General features: G+C 42.5%; 1 protein-coding gene across 1 annotated transcript; it reads right to left on the reverse strand.

The window, feature by feature from the left end:
- Window positions 1-7247: 7247 nt before the first annotated feature.
- Window positions 7248-8192, reverse strand: LOC309676166 (olfactory receptor 11L1-like; the record flags this gene model as incomplete). Its single annotated transcript, XM_082488656.1, has 1 exon — window positions 7248-8192. One exon carries the CDS (start codon window positions 8190-8192, stop codon window positions 7248-7250), a length of 945 nt encoding a protein of 314 aa, XP_082344782.1.
- Window positions 8193-15435: the final 7243 nt, after the last annotated feature.

Here is a 15435-nt window from a genome sequence, read left to right on the forward strand (position 1 = left end):
TATTAGAGATGCAGCTACTGCAGCAAGTCTAAGTGGCCCTCCTGAGGGGCTGATCAGAGCAGAAAATCAGAGCATGGTTACAGGAAAATAAAGCAGGGAACAAATGCTTTCACCCAGCAGCCCCTTTGGTGTGTCCTGTCAAAGTAAGAGGCCGGGTGCTGATCCACAGCAGGACCTTTTCAGGCTTTGCCTGCCTCAAACTTCTTTCTGGTCAGTATGGACCATGCAGAGGAGACACCCAGGCTCCAAGAAAGCTGCATTGGCCGCACAGCCAGGGTGCCTGATCAAAGGTGTATCAGTCTGGCCCACACATCACTGCTGTCCCAGACATGGGAATATCATCCTCCCCTGTGCACCCCAGGCTCAAGCGCTGTTGCTCAGACATGAAACACAGTCACAGAATCACAGAATCACAGAATGGTCAGGGTTGGAAAGGACCTCTGGAGATCATCTAGTCCAACCCCCACCTACTCACCACCACACTTCTCCTGATACCCCTCTGGCCAAGCCTGAAGGCCCCCAGCATTCTAGTCGCATAGAGATGGTACCCAGTCTCTGCACACAGGGTCCCTCCTGCCCCAAACCAGATCCCTACCCCAACGGACCCCATGGCTTCAGTGGTGCCTCATAGACCGCCCCTGCAGTCTCTGAACTTTCACTCTCATCAGACTGTTCCCCTAGATTTCCAGATGGGTGCTCTTCAGCCATGAAGAGCATCTTCTCTCTGGTCATGACAGCTTGCAGGTCCCAGTTGTCCCAGCCCTGCTATCCAGCTCTGTTCAGTGGGTCCCCAAGTTCCCACTCTCAGTGTCGTACCCTCTTCCCCTTCCCAAAGCCTTGAGCAATTCCCCAAAGTACTGCCCCCTCCAATCTCCCCCGCCTCTACCATACTCATCCAGCTCACCCATTGCCCCTTACTGAAATGTCATTGCTCTTCCACAAGTGTCCCCAGTGGGATGTTCAGCAGAAACGATTCTGTCAAAGTCATTGTAAAGGTTTTATGTGCTTGAGATCAAGGTAGGAGTTAATCTCTACTGAAGATAGTTGTTTTAACAGTAAAAGGCATACATAGTCATGATGTGGGTGTTCAAAAACTACAGTTCCTCCATTACTGCCTAAAAGTAGAGAGAAATGTTTGTTCACAGTGTCTTTGAGTCTGGTTTCACAAACCTTAGGGATGCACACATCAAATAATAAGCTCTGAGACAGAACCAAGTGAAATCTGGTCTATTTCACCAAAAAATGAAGAGATGGCTTGAAATGCATAGACAGAAAGGAGGAGGGTGTATTTCAAGTTAGACTAAATAATTAGCTTATCTTTTGCAGATGCTAAAGATGTCTTAAGTAAGATAACTGAGAACATGCAGACAGTTCAGAGAAGACGTCTCAGCCAGTTTGAAATCTCTGGTGGGTACATGTCAAGCACCAGCCTATACATCTATTCTTGGGTTACATCTACTCTTATTAAATTAAGTCCTCATAAAGACCAATGTATCACTACTGTTTTCAATTGTTGAAAAAGTAGCCAAAGACACACGGAAAGATAAATAAATCCAGAGTTCACAAAATATAATTAGTGCTAATCCTGGAATTGTATCCTGGGAATCCACAGAAGAGAGCTGTGATCATCTTGCAGGGATTTATCTATCCGTGATTCCCCAGAAAATGGCAGAACACCCCACCCTTGGCTTCCTGAGAGCCACCTCACTCTGAGGATCACACGCCTGCCTCGTTAGCAAACATGTGAGGCCTAGCAGGTAGGACACTGTCTTCTTGAACCGTCTGACTCATAGACTCTTTGCAACTCCCTTAGGATCAGATTCTTCAGGGAAACGGGACAAACCAGTCTCTAACTGATACCCTTATCCTGGTTGTCAAGGCTTGGCTTGCTCCTAAATCCTCACCAGCCCACTTTGCACATATCATTCTGCATTCTCTAAATCACTTCAGTGACATCAGTTGCCTCTTGTTTTGTTTTGTTTTGTTTTGTTTCTATATTTTTTTATTTCTTTATTTAGGACATTTCACGATGTTTACATTTCAGGAGGAAACAGCTTACCCTCCCTCCCCCTCTCCCCCCTAATTAAAAAAAAATTCCTCAGTTGTAGATTCCAAGTTTCTTTCAGATACAGTCAAATTACAGCTTTCCATTTCATTTGATATACCATTTTTTTCTTAAATTAAATAAGAGTATCAATTTAGATTGCATGAGAGTTAAGTTCTACAATAAACATTTTGGTGAAAGAATATCCAATTTTTCCGCCTATTTATACTCTGATTCCTGTTGCCGGGGGAAATCATTACAGAAAAGAGAGGAAGAAATATGTCATGTTTATAGGAGTTTGGGTTCTCTCCTGTCCAAAACCCCCAATGGTATCCTTTCATGTTAAAGCTTCATTAGAAAAGTAGTAAAACTCTGGCATCTATAATTATTCCCAAAACACGTATGCACGAAGGAGGCGATAAGCAGAAGGAATGGGACTCTACAGCAGTGTACAGCATATATTGGAGCACATTAAAGAAATTTTAGCAAACACAGTGAGGACACTGTTAGAGAAGATGATTTCAGATATCTGCTTAAGGATGAGGTGAATCACACCCAAGAAGTGACAATCTCTTTGTATTGGCTGTAAAGTGAGTCTTCGTGTCGAGGCGCATCTACACTATAGAACGCCACAGTTAGCTGCAATGCAAATAAGCAGCTAGCTGCACCAGTTTGGTTTGGAATGAAATTCCTCTCTCTGTTGCAGCCTACAAACATAATACAAGTAAATTTACAGAGTATCTGAACAGACTTCACATGCTGGCACACCTACACGCAATCTCTTCCTGCATGTGGAATGCCCCTTCCTGACCACACCATCCCAGCACAAACCTGGCAAACCAAGAGGAGCTCTCAATATTACGTGGAAATTATAGAGGCGTATTAATTATTAAAGAACCTTTAAATGTCTCCGGCCTGAAGCCAGGTTAAGGCAGGTCTCAGTGTTAAGGCATGTTGGCTTTGTGCTGAGGGATTCAGACGCACTTGAAAGCAAAGCCGTCCAAATAAACAAAGAAGATCCAAGAGTGAGCTATGTTTCAGAAAATTATGGGAACCAACATGCAAACTTGGAAAACACTCTGTCATAGTCAATATTCAAAAAAAGAACAATAGACAGCCCAAGAAACTGTGGGCTAAATAATGAATAACCTTGGCTTGTCTGCTCCAGAGGGACCTAGTTGTAAAGAACATTGACAAAGTACACCCTGTATACATACCAAAGCCTTTAGTATTTAATCTAGACAGTTTCGTAGTGTATCTTTAAAGCCAAGAAGCAGCAACAGCAAAACAGGAAACTACTTTGGAGAATTCATTACTCTCAATTCCAGATATAGGCTTAAAATCAATATGAAAATCAGGGCTTTAAGATATTTTTGCACCCATGACTCTTTTTGCAGTTGCTTGTCAACTCTTTTAAGCTACCTGAAAGTTACAATGGGATAAATCTTTCTTGAGATATGACTATTACTTACCAAGAGGATGAGAGGGGAAGTCTAGTTTACTAATTCAAAAAAGTTTATTTAATTCAGCAGGGCTACTTGTGGCATTAGTGTCCCTATCTGGCACTCAACCCCCATTTTGTAGCAGTAAATGAAGCCAGTACAGTGAACACAACCTGGAATAAGAGTCATCTCCCCCTAGAGAAGACATGACTTGATCATCCAATTTCACCCTAAAAGTACTTTTTTCCTGACTGTTGGATATTAAGAGAGCCAAAAGTAGCTAACTTAGATGTAAACATCTGCATAGCCAATGTTTAAAGTCTATTGATATTAGTGTTTTAAACTGAAAGAGCGTAGATTTAGATTAGCTATCAGGAAGAAATTCTTGACTATGAGGGTGGTGAGGCACTGGCCCAGGTTGCCCAGAGAGGCTGTGGCTGCCCCATCCCTGGAGGTGTTCAAGGCCAGGTTGGACAGGGCTTGGAGCAACCTGGGCTGGTGGGAGATGTCCCTGCATGGCACACACACACGGCATGGAAGGGGGGTTGGTGCTAAATGATCTTTAAGGTCTCTTCCAATTCAAACAATTCTATGATTGCAGTGCTAAATTTCAACTAGCTAAAACCAGCCCAAATTAACCCTGTACTAGTCTAACTCAAGCATACGATTCCTGCCTTGACCCATATCATTGTAATACAGGGGAGAAGAGAAATTCATTCGAAATTACTTTCCATTCACTATGAAAGAAGATGGGTACTTCAGTTAACAATATTCAAGCAGTGATTCAGGTGCCCAGGCAGAGGCATCTTGTGCCATTTAGGGTGACCTAGGGCATCACTCACATCAATACAGGGTCGATAGGTATGACACAGATCACACAAGACGTCCGCAGGATCCCTTAGTGTATCTGAACACCCGTGTTTAGGCAGTTCTTTCTGCCTTTCGGTACAGATGCCTGCAGTCTAGATGGTTAGAATTTCATAAGAGGTGGATAAAACTTAAGGATTGAAGTGTAAGATGCTCACGGATATTGTTTTGTATTCTCAGATATAAAATCTGGATATGCGAGCTCTGAGCTAGTCGTCTAGAGCCAGTGGATATAAAGAGTAGCTCTGATCTATGTGGTGTGTGGACCATCAGAACAGACCAGAAAAGACTGTTTCTCACCAATGGTCATAAATGAAGCCCAGGGAATGAGCATAGCTCAGAGGCTGCACTTTTAGATATAAATCTAGGTCTTGTGAACCCTGGTTTCAGTCACCTTTCTGACATGGGAAAACAATGCTATACCGCTTCAGGTATATAATGGGAACTGTGAGGAAGGAAGGAGGAGGAAGAACTGTTATAGTGTAAAATGTGAAAAGAAGGAGAGCTGTGAGGACTGGGATGGGTGTGATTGTAGTACACAATTGGCAGCACAGGATAGCAGGAGCGAAGGAGGGCAGAATGGGCACCTTTGCTGTGGAGTGGTTATTAGGGAACAACGGCATGCAAGGCTTGGAGGAAGGATTATTAGGCAGCACAGTAAGTGGTGAGGAATATTATTGTGGTGGGCTAAGGGGCCAAACTCCCACCCAGCCACTTGCTCACTTCCCTGCCCTCAGTGAGATGGGAGGGGGAGAAAATAGCATGTGAAAGCGTGTGGGTCAAGATAAATAGAGGGAGATGGCTTATCAATTAACACTGTGGGCAAAACAGACTCAAGTTGGCAAAAATTAATTTAACTTAGTGCCAATTAAAATACATTCAGGTAGTCGGAAACAAAGATAAGCATTAAAACACCGCATTTCCTTCCCGCTTTCCCAGGCTCAACCTCAGTCCTTCACTCTGTGCTCCTCTGCTCCCCACTCCAAGCAGTGCTGGGGCACTGGTGGGGGGTAGGGTCAGTACACAGCAGCTTCTCTCTGCTGCTTCTTCCCTATCACTTCTCTTCTCTGGCGTTGATCCTCCAGGGCTGCAGTTCCTGCAGGAATATCCATCTGCTCTGATGTGGGTCCTCCATGGGCTGCAGGGAATACCTGCTGGGGCACCACGGAGCACCTCCACCTCCTTCTCTGGCCTTGGTGTTCCCTTTGCTCTCTCTCACTCTTTTTGTTCATGCCTCTTCTCTCTGACTGGCATTTTCTTCCCTGTCTGGAATATGTTTTCACAGAGATGCCACCAGCTTGGCTGATGGGCTCAGTTGTGTCCCTCAGTGTATCCATTGTGAAGCACGGGGCAGCCCCCGGCCCCTCCTCACAGAGGTCACCCTGCAGCCCCTGCTACCAAAACTCGGACATGTATACCCAATACAGTTAGAAAGAAGAGTGATCTAAAGGGAATATAGAACACAAATTAGTTTAAATTAATGTTTCTCATAATAATTTTACCATACCTAAGGAGATTACAGGTCAGCTTTCTAAGTTTATGACTCATACCTAGGATCTTTCTACAGCCCTTGGAAAGAAATAAGCACCTCCAGAGAGTGACTTGCCCATCCTGACTGTGTCACATAACTGGGAATGAGATAAATCACGCATGGAAGAAGTATTTGTGGCTTTCCACTGACTTCTGAGGAACCCCACATCCCACTGGTTTTCTTTTACAGGTGTCTAAACTTAGCAGAAAAGGTGGCTACCCCTGCCACCTATAGTGCTCAGCTTCCTCCTGATCCCTAAATAATTGGTGCAGGGACTGTGGCACTGCTGATGGGGTTACAATGAGGAGCTCCCTATCCCTGACCACAAGGGAGCCATAACACCTCTCACAGATTGCACTACAAACTTTTAGCTGTCAAATTTAGGTGAGGTTTGACCCGTGTTGCCCTATCACAGTGAGCAAAGATTCATGTCACTTTAGACACGTAAGTGATGCCTGAAAGTCAAATTCATACCATCAATCTTCAGATGAGATGAATGTTCCCTGCTTGGCAAAGCTCTTTTCTTTCCATGAGTTTCAAAGGTAGCCCTAACTACTGTCATGAAAACAGTCACCGACCTTTAATTTTCAGATTCCTTTCTATAGAGTCATTATAGGGATATGGATGTCTTTATCATCTTTGTCCCACGAGAAGCATTGCCAGCATCCACACTGCTAAAGGTGGCTACTAAGGAAGCGATACCTGAGCTCTGGGCTTGTAGTGCAGCCTGGCTCTCACCTACACTGCTGCGAGGTCCCTCTGACATGGACAGGCCGAGCACAAGCATCCCATGACACTGGTGAAACACTGGGACATCCAAGACATCTTCACAAGGTAGGCAGAAATGACCTGTGTCCCAGGAGAGACCTACATGCTTTCAGAGCAGCAGTAAGCACAGTCCAGGGAAGCGTCCCCCACAGCACCTAAAGGACACTGCATCTCTGCATTCGGGCAGCTGACTCTTGCTCAGCCAGGGTCCTCTTCTGCGCCCCGTGTAGCCATACCCACGTTGAGACGTGGGCCCATACCATGACCCGTGTGTCTGTAGCCATAAGACACGTTTTTTTCTTCTTGGGCCTTTTGATTTCTAAGTGACCAAAATAATACGAAAAGCTGACAAAGTTGTTTTGAGTTTAATCAAGATTATTTTGGGGTGTGCTTACATTTTGGTTTTACAAGTGTTTTTTTTGAGCAAGTCCAAAAAAACCATATTTTTTTTCCCAAAACAACCACCCAGCTCCGCTTGTGACTAGGCAAATTGCTACACCAGTGACCAGGTACTTGCTGTGGAAATCACCTCCAATTTTTATAGTCTGGTCAAAAAAAAAAAAAAAAAGACCCACAAAGCATAGATCTTGATACGTCATTTATATAAACCCATAAATGCCTGGACTTCTTTCCTCAGGGCGCCTCTGACTTCTTTGTTTCTTAAGGTATAGATAAGTGGATTCACCATGGGTATCGCTACAGTGTAGAAGACAGAGACCAACTTGTTAAAAGCTCCGAGGTTGTAGGTTTTTGGTAACATATAGACAAGGATGAGAGTTGTATAGAAAATAGTGACCAGAATGAGGCGAGAGGAGCATGTGGAAAACGCCTTTTGCCTCCCTGTAACTGAAGGGATTCTCAGGATGGTGATGATGATTAAAATATAGGATACTACAGTGAAAAGAAAGGGCAGCATAGTACACGTAGCAGACATCAAAGATGTTACAGCTTCTATCAGAAATGTGTCGCTGCGGGAGCATTTCATCACAGGGGTGAAATCACAGAAGAAATGGTCAATCTCCCTGCGATCACAGTACACCACTTGTGACATCAACAGTGTGATAACAAAGCTGATTGTTAAACCACTCACCCAGGCCCCTGTGGCTAGTGCTATGCAAAGCTTCATTAGGGTGACATAATGTAAAGGTTTGCATACTGCTAAGTATCGATTGTAAGACATCACTGCCGGCAGGTAACACTCTACCCCAACTAGAAAAGCAAATATGAAAAACTGTGTCATGCAGCTGCTGTAGGAAATACTTCTGGCACCTGTCAGGAAGCTGGCCAGCAGCTTGGGCAGGATGGTGGAGCTGTACCACGTCTCCAAGAAGGATAAGTTCCCGAGGAAGAAGTACATTGGGGTGTGGAGATGCTGGTTAGCCGACACCAACACGAGGATGAGAATGTTCCCCGTCATTGTCATCATGTAGATCACCAGGAAGAGGAGGAAGAGAGGAACCTGAAGGTCGGGCAAATCACCAAATCCCAGGAGGATGAATTCAGTAATGTGGGTTTGGTTTTGCTTTTCTGTAGCTGACATCACACTGAATATTGGGGAAAGACAACACTAAAATGTAATACAAAAATTCAAATACTGTCTTCCACGCATGGCTGTAAAGATACACCATTCAAATTAATTCTTGGATCTAATCTCTATGTCCTGATGACTTATTTAAAATTCCAACTTTTAAAACATTTCAGTAATATTTTCTATGAAAAGCCAAATTGTCTTATCTCAGCTTCAATCACTGTTGGTATGCCTCAGGCACAAGACAGTTTTCTTCTTTTCGAAGAAGTATGGATGATCACATACCATTTTTTGGCTCCATGTCCTGACTTGTTTCCCTGTCTTGGAGAGGCATACCCTGCTGCTTAATTTTTGTGCTCCGGATACACGTTTACACACTTATGCTCCTTTGCAGATCACCCACCTATGCCAACATGGGGAAAAGTGTTCAAAACTACCTACACCTAAACTATGGCAATAGCTTGCGGTGGCATCGGATCAGTTTCTGAAACCAGACAAACTTCACATAAGTTTTCTTATATTCTGCATCTTGGGTGACCCAGTTGATGTAGGGAAATTTTAGGCATGTGGAGGGCTGTCTATGCAGTTTGTTCAGTTTGTTCAATGTCTCGTCACTTAAAAAAATATTGGGACATTCAGATAAAGCTGTGACTGACATAATAAAATCACGTCAGTAACTGATAAGACTTACAGTTCAGCACATGGGCAATTATTTCCATTGATACAAGACCACAGAAAGTCAGAAATTAATCTTCTCATCTGTTCTTCATTCAAGTTCTTCCCAGGTCTGCACACTCTTCTTTGTCAGGCTTACCTCCATGGTAGCCAGTTACAGACTGGGGTCTCTCAGGCAGCTGCCCACATCACGTTGTGGGATGCAGCACGGATTCTGCAGGCTGAAAAGACAATTTTCATCATCTTTATACGAAAGTCAAGAGCTTGATCTTCCCAAGTGTTTGCTTTGTCTTTAATAAATCTCCATACATACTGCAGCCAAGACGAAATCAGAAGTCGCATGTGACTCATTATATGCTTTTGAGTATGAACACAGAATCTCCTTTGATAGCTTTACTAATGGCAATTTTGAATAATTTATTGATTGGGTAGAACCTTCCCAATAACATTCTTGATTAAAGGTTATAATATGTTAATACTGCACTGAAATTCACTAATAACTTTTTCTTTCTCCATCCCCCACACATATTATTTCCAATTATACTCCATTTTCCAAAGACACCTAGAAACCTAATGAACCTACCCGGGTAGCTGGGTATCTGTTATACCAAATAAGAAGGGGCTGTGTCACAACCCACTTGAATGGTGTCTTTAGAACATGCCTTTGATGCAAGCACACATTTATGGCATGAGGGCATGCCAGCAGCATTTCAGTTAGCAACCTCTGCCGGACCAAACCGCAACTGATGCTTTCTACAGTTGGATTTCTGATCTGAAGCAAATGATGAGAATTACTCTGTCAACATTGACTGCCTTCCCTCGCAGGAAGACCTGAAGCAAAACTCCGGAAAGAAGAAGAGAAACATTGAAATAGATGTGCTGTGAGGATGACAAGAGGGACCAGCACCCCGGGGTGAAAGACAGAGTAGGCCAAGTCAGTGGTGTGAACAGACCATTAGCATGGATGCCCTGGCAGATACCAAACGATAAAGTGCTTTCTTCTCAGTCTTCACTGGAGAGAGAGTTCATCATGGTCTGGGCTAGAGCCCAGATCTCTCAAGCACTTTTTCCACTTGGGTTCAGCATCAAGCACATGGCCAATATCAGGCAGAGGATAAAAATGGGGCAGAAATTTAAAAAAAAATTGAGATGTCATATTTTTTCCTATAATTTGGTCTTCAATTTTTTGTCCGACAACAAACTGAAATGTTCCCAATAATTAAGTTGCTCACATGCAGCATGCATCTTTTTATTAATGGTTGTGTTTTCTGCACCTAGCATTGCTGATAGAGGAGTGAGAAAAGACAGTGCCTCTCAGGAACATCCAGTGTCATGTCAGATGCACTAGGGGGTCAGTGCACTTGTCTGACTGACCTGCTGTTATTGATGTTGCCTTCCTAAGTTAAAGGGAGAAAACCACCTATTTGTTGTTTCTGCTGGGGGTCAATGGACACTTCTTTCCCACTGTGAATAACTGTTAACTGCCCAAACACTGAACGCACCTTTTTTATCCACGATAAGCAATTTTGCAAATAATGAACCTAGTCCTCGCGAGTAACTGACATCCAAACTCAAGCATCTAATTTTAGAAGTCTTCATTTCAGATGTCTCCTGAGCAAGGAGCTTAGTTAAACTGCCTAAACATAGGCATCTAGGACTAGTTCAGATGCCCAAAAATATCAGAACTCCAGCTATCACTCCAGAAGGATCTCCCATAGGTTCTGTGCTATACCATTGTTGTGAGGATGTCTGTGGTACCCTAAAGTATATGAAATGGTATTTGGCTCCTTTATTTGGCACCCGAATCCCAGTGTAGTTTGATCAGCTGAATAGCTGTCCAGGCCATACTGGCCAAGTCTCCAGAGACTGTAAGTGTGAGCATAGACATCACAATCATGTGTGCAGGCCTACAAGGCATAAACAGCAATGTTAAGTGTTTGATTCTGGGCCTGAGTGCAGGGTTCAGCTACTTGAACGTTGATCTTATTCTGTCTGAGATTTCTGCAGACTGATGGTAGATGTGGCACAATGCTTGCAATAGTCCTGAATCCTTCTTGAGCAACATGTGGGCAAGAAAAGAAACCCAAATGGACCTAAAATGGCACTGGACACACAGGTTAAGTAAATTAATCCAATTTTTAATACACCTAATACAGCTTCAATTTAATGGAAGATAAAAAGCTCCATGTGAAGCGAAGTTAACTTGAGTTTATTCAGTGTTAAATTTGGCCAGATGAAGTCTTAACCTTCAGGTTCAGGTGAGCAGAAATCTCATTTTGTGGTTATGTGTTCTTCTTTGAGTTTATCTTTGCAAAGTTTTCCACCCGTGTCTGACAGGTCAAGTGAAAAGGTCTTATATGTTTCTCTGAAATTCCTTTTCTGTACAGCCTAAAAGCATTCATTTTTACTACCTGTCTCCAGGGCCTACTTACTGCTAATGCTCAGTATGGCTGGCTGCCTTGTATTTCAAGTAATCTCATAGCCCAAATGCAAATTGAAATTTTAATAAATCCATCAAGAAGATGCTATCTGTATTGGCAAGATGCTTCTTGGTCTAAATGCTGTTGGGACACCTGGTTAAAACAACATCCAAAAGCAATCCAGAGTTGGGGTTGTATGGTTACAACATGAATGCTTCTGAAGAATCATAATTCATAAAATCTTTGTTTTGTTCTCTCTTCCTTAATTCACAAGAGTGCCAGATATAAGCCTTCCATGTACCCAAATGCAGGTGCTCACCTGAGATAGGCAAAATCTCCTCCTGGTGGCCTACCTTTTTTTCCCTGGCAGCAGATAATGCGTTTTACATTGAACACAATGTGCACAGAACATCACTAAGGATTGGGACAGTCCCTGGCTGAGTCCCTCTCAGCACTCCTGAACCTTGCATTACTTTCCACCCCATGGCAGAACTCATTAGGACGGATGGAAGAGAACCTGTGATGAATCATGCCATAGCCTTAGGCACCTTAGGCACTAGGGTACCACCCGGTAGCAAGGGAGCTGGGGGTAGTAACTCTTCAGGCTATGTGGCAGCTACAACTCAAGTATTTTACTACCTGACCGAGTGTTGTAATCATTCTTAGGTTTAAAAAAGGAAGACAGAAATCTACTTAGATACTCAGAGGCTGGAGTCATCTCACCCAAATTTAGCCTCTCGAACATTTGACTATTTTAACTACGCATCCAGGTACCTAGAATCAACTAGATACTTAGTGCAGCACTCTGGGTGGAGAGAGACAGACAATTTTGAGAGTTTCCGTAACCTTTTCAAGTGGCAGTTTGGGTATCGGAAGACTCACATTGCCTGCTGTCTCATCATTTTCCAGGCGGAGTTTGTAAATAACTACCTGAGGCTAGGTACAAATTAATAGTGTGTGAATTAATTGTATGAAGGCATTCTGGCACCAAGAACAGAGGTTTGTCTTCTGGTGTGTCTTGTCCTCCAAATTAAAGTGTCTAGGCGACACTCACGTGCAGAGACCATGGCAATGATGTAGCTGAGACCATCGGGTCGAACACAAGCGTTTTCTTTCTATCATGGAACCAACAGAGCGGCTACTTGGTGGGAAACTACGGGCATCCCATGTGAAAGTCAGCCTGTAGATTTTGTATTTCTGAGACAGATTTATTCCATCGCACGTTAGCAATCAAAACGGATGACATTCGGTGTGTGCGGTTCAGCCAGGGCCAGCTCTGCACTTGCACAGGCCAAAGTCACTGTGAGAATTGGTATTTCAGACTGTTTTGACTACACTCCCACCTAGTGGTGTTTTCTCAGTACAACGTCCCCTTCTACTTTTGGGGGACTTCACTTTTTTTTCATGTGGTCTTTGAATTTCCCCACGTTCTTAAGATTTAGGTTTTTTATTTTTGAGGCTCACCAAGCTGATGCAAAGTTGCGCTTTGCCAAGAGATATTTATTCATCAAGCTGTTTCTGTCTGGTCTTGGGAACTAAGCAGTCTGAGCATTGACTAACAAATTACAGTCTACTTGGCCTTCTCAAATGCAAGCTAGGAAGCTGAGATTAAAGACCAGGACCTGGAACAGTCATCTCACTTATTTGTGATACCACAGCTAGGGACACAGCCACCCTGCAGAAAAAGAAGATTGAGCAGCATGTCCAGAGAAGGACAAATAGCTGGCACTCAGGTAGCTGCCTGGCATTGAATCCAGGCCCGAGGCAGGTATGGACTCCAACACATCTGTAGAACACAGCGCTGACTCAATAACGATGATGATTGTCATACTAATCTTCCACTCAGTTGTCATCCTATTTGTCAATATAATTCTATCCAAGCTCACAAGTAATAAAAATGTAGGCTAAGAAAACGCTAATTCCAATCAGAGTGTACAGGAAAATAATGGTTATTTATGTGCATATGAGGTTGATGACTACAGCCTCTCCAAGGTTTTTGTTTGCTTGATTATCCCCTGGGGTGTTTCACTAGTCTTCGGCTCTGAAAAGGTTTTTAAGGAATGAGGTGAATGGAAGAAAGCTCTCTACCTGAGAGAATGGAAAAGAAGAGTTGGTATATTCAGTTGGCTAAAAGAAAAAATAAGTCAAAAGATGGAAATAATCTGGGGGCAGGTTCTCTGCCAAACAATTAACTCTATTTTTTTATTTTTTTCCTGAAAAAATTTCCTTAAAGAAAATAATGATGGATACAAAACCTTGAGAAGTGAAAGATTTTTTAGTTGGATTTCAATGTGGTTTCAGGTAAGAAACAGTATTCTGAAAGGTTTGCTGATTGACACAGAAACAGGATGCACTTCCAACATTTTCAGCTGTCAGATGTTGGCAAATTGACTGAAAATTGGGGGGTTAAATGAATAAGAGTTTAAAGGAAAAATTATATCTGTGGAAAGAAATGTGGAAGTCTTACAAAGTGATGCTATTGTAAGTGGTCCAGATGTAAGTGGGTGGGTGTCCTTACATGGTCTTCACTGCTATAGTGTCTGGTCACCTCCCTATAGTGCCTAAATGTGGTGAGCACCATCAAAAAGGAAGTGCAGTCTGCATGGCAGAAGCTGACTTCTGAGCTCATAACTCCTTCCGTTGACAATGGAAAGAAATAGATAAGTTTCTTAGATGATTTAGCTCATACAAAGTAGATATATAAAACATATTGGATGGATGACAGTCCAAAATGTTTACTTCTCTCTGTAGACTATAAGAGGAGCCTGAGGTGAGGGCCGTAGATGTAGATGTTCCAAGTTAGGTGGCATTTAATTCTGCTGAAGATCATCCAAATAGATGCTGCTAAATTGGAGTACTAGATCTCAGTAGACAACAGGCTGAAAAACACCCAACCACCTAAATTGTATTTGTAATAGAGGATGTGTTTAGGGAACCCCAAGGCTGAAGATTATCCCTCCCAGTCTGTGAAGAGTCATGGTTGGACTTTGTGTTGCCAGGTGCGTGGGCTTGAAAAATACACCCCATTAATACATTGCCAATACCTCTCCTAACTACATGCGCGTCTGGATAAAAACAGAGCTGACAAGAAGAGTCTATACGGAAGAAAAAAAGAAGTAGGTTCTCTGTTCTGTTCCTTTATGAGTATAGCCTTAACCACAGTATTGCATCTAGTTTTGGCCATTGAATATTTATTTTTTCTTAGTATTTTTGTACTAAACAAATCCAGAAAAAAAAAAAAAAAAAAAAACAAAAAAACAGCCAAAGCCTCAGGAGCTTTGGAAAACGGGATTTGTAAGGACATCTAGAGAATGAGGTGATTCAGTACACATGAGAGGAAAATAAAAAAGAGCACTAGGACAAGCAGTAGGATTTATCTAAACTCTATTGTTCTGACTAAGGGTGTGGTAACTGAACTCTTTCTCAGTTCTCAGTGACAAGAAATAGGTACTTTCACAAGATGATTCGTCCTGCCTGTTTTAGGGTGAAGTAAACTCCTTAAATCTGGAATCCTTCATTCTACACATTGACAAGATTGAAGGGTGAGACAACTGGAAGGTGTTTTTGTGTGTGTTTGGGGTGTTTTTGGCAGGGTGAACATATGCTGAGGATGGTATAGAATTTCTCCATACTTCTTTTCATTGGTGGAAGCTGGATTCTTTTTCCACCTCCTTCAAATAAGAAAAATGTCTGCATTAAGTTTCATACTACATACTTATATATAGTGAATATATAGTATGCATCAATACATATTAGTAATGGAAATATGGCTATGTTACCTTTGGAGCAATCAGATCAAATACTTCTTTTTTTCGCAACAGAAATTAATATGGCACAACTTGTGATGGCATCTAATGAAGGACGTTGGTTTTTTAATTTGCTTGCACAGATTGGAAACATGTTAGAAAGTACCCTTGTGCCGGAGAAGAGGCATGGGCATTACTTGTTTTAAGTGGTCTTCTCCATACGTGGAGTAATAAGTAATGTGACTCTTAGTATGTGAGAAATCTTCATGGAAATCGGGTGACGGATCTGATAATGCAAAGGCTTTTTTCCTCTTTACTTCTCTGTTCTGTGAAGAAACTTTCATTATTTGAGTTTTAACTGTCAAGGTCTTCATTGGTGTTAACATTTCCTGTTTTATTAATAGAACAAAAGTT

This window comes from Vanellus vanellus, assembly GCF_965231255.1.
Source record: "Vanellus vanellus genome assembly, chromosome: 11".
In the NCBI taxonomy this organism is placed as follows: Eukaryota; Metazoa; Chordata; class Aves; order Charadriiformes; family Charadriidae; genus Vanellus; species Vanellus vanellus.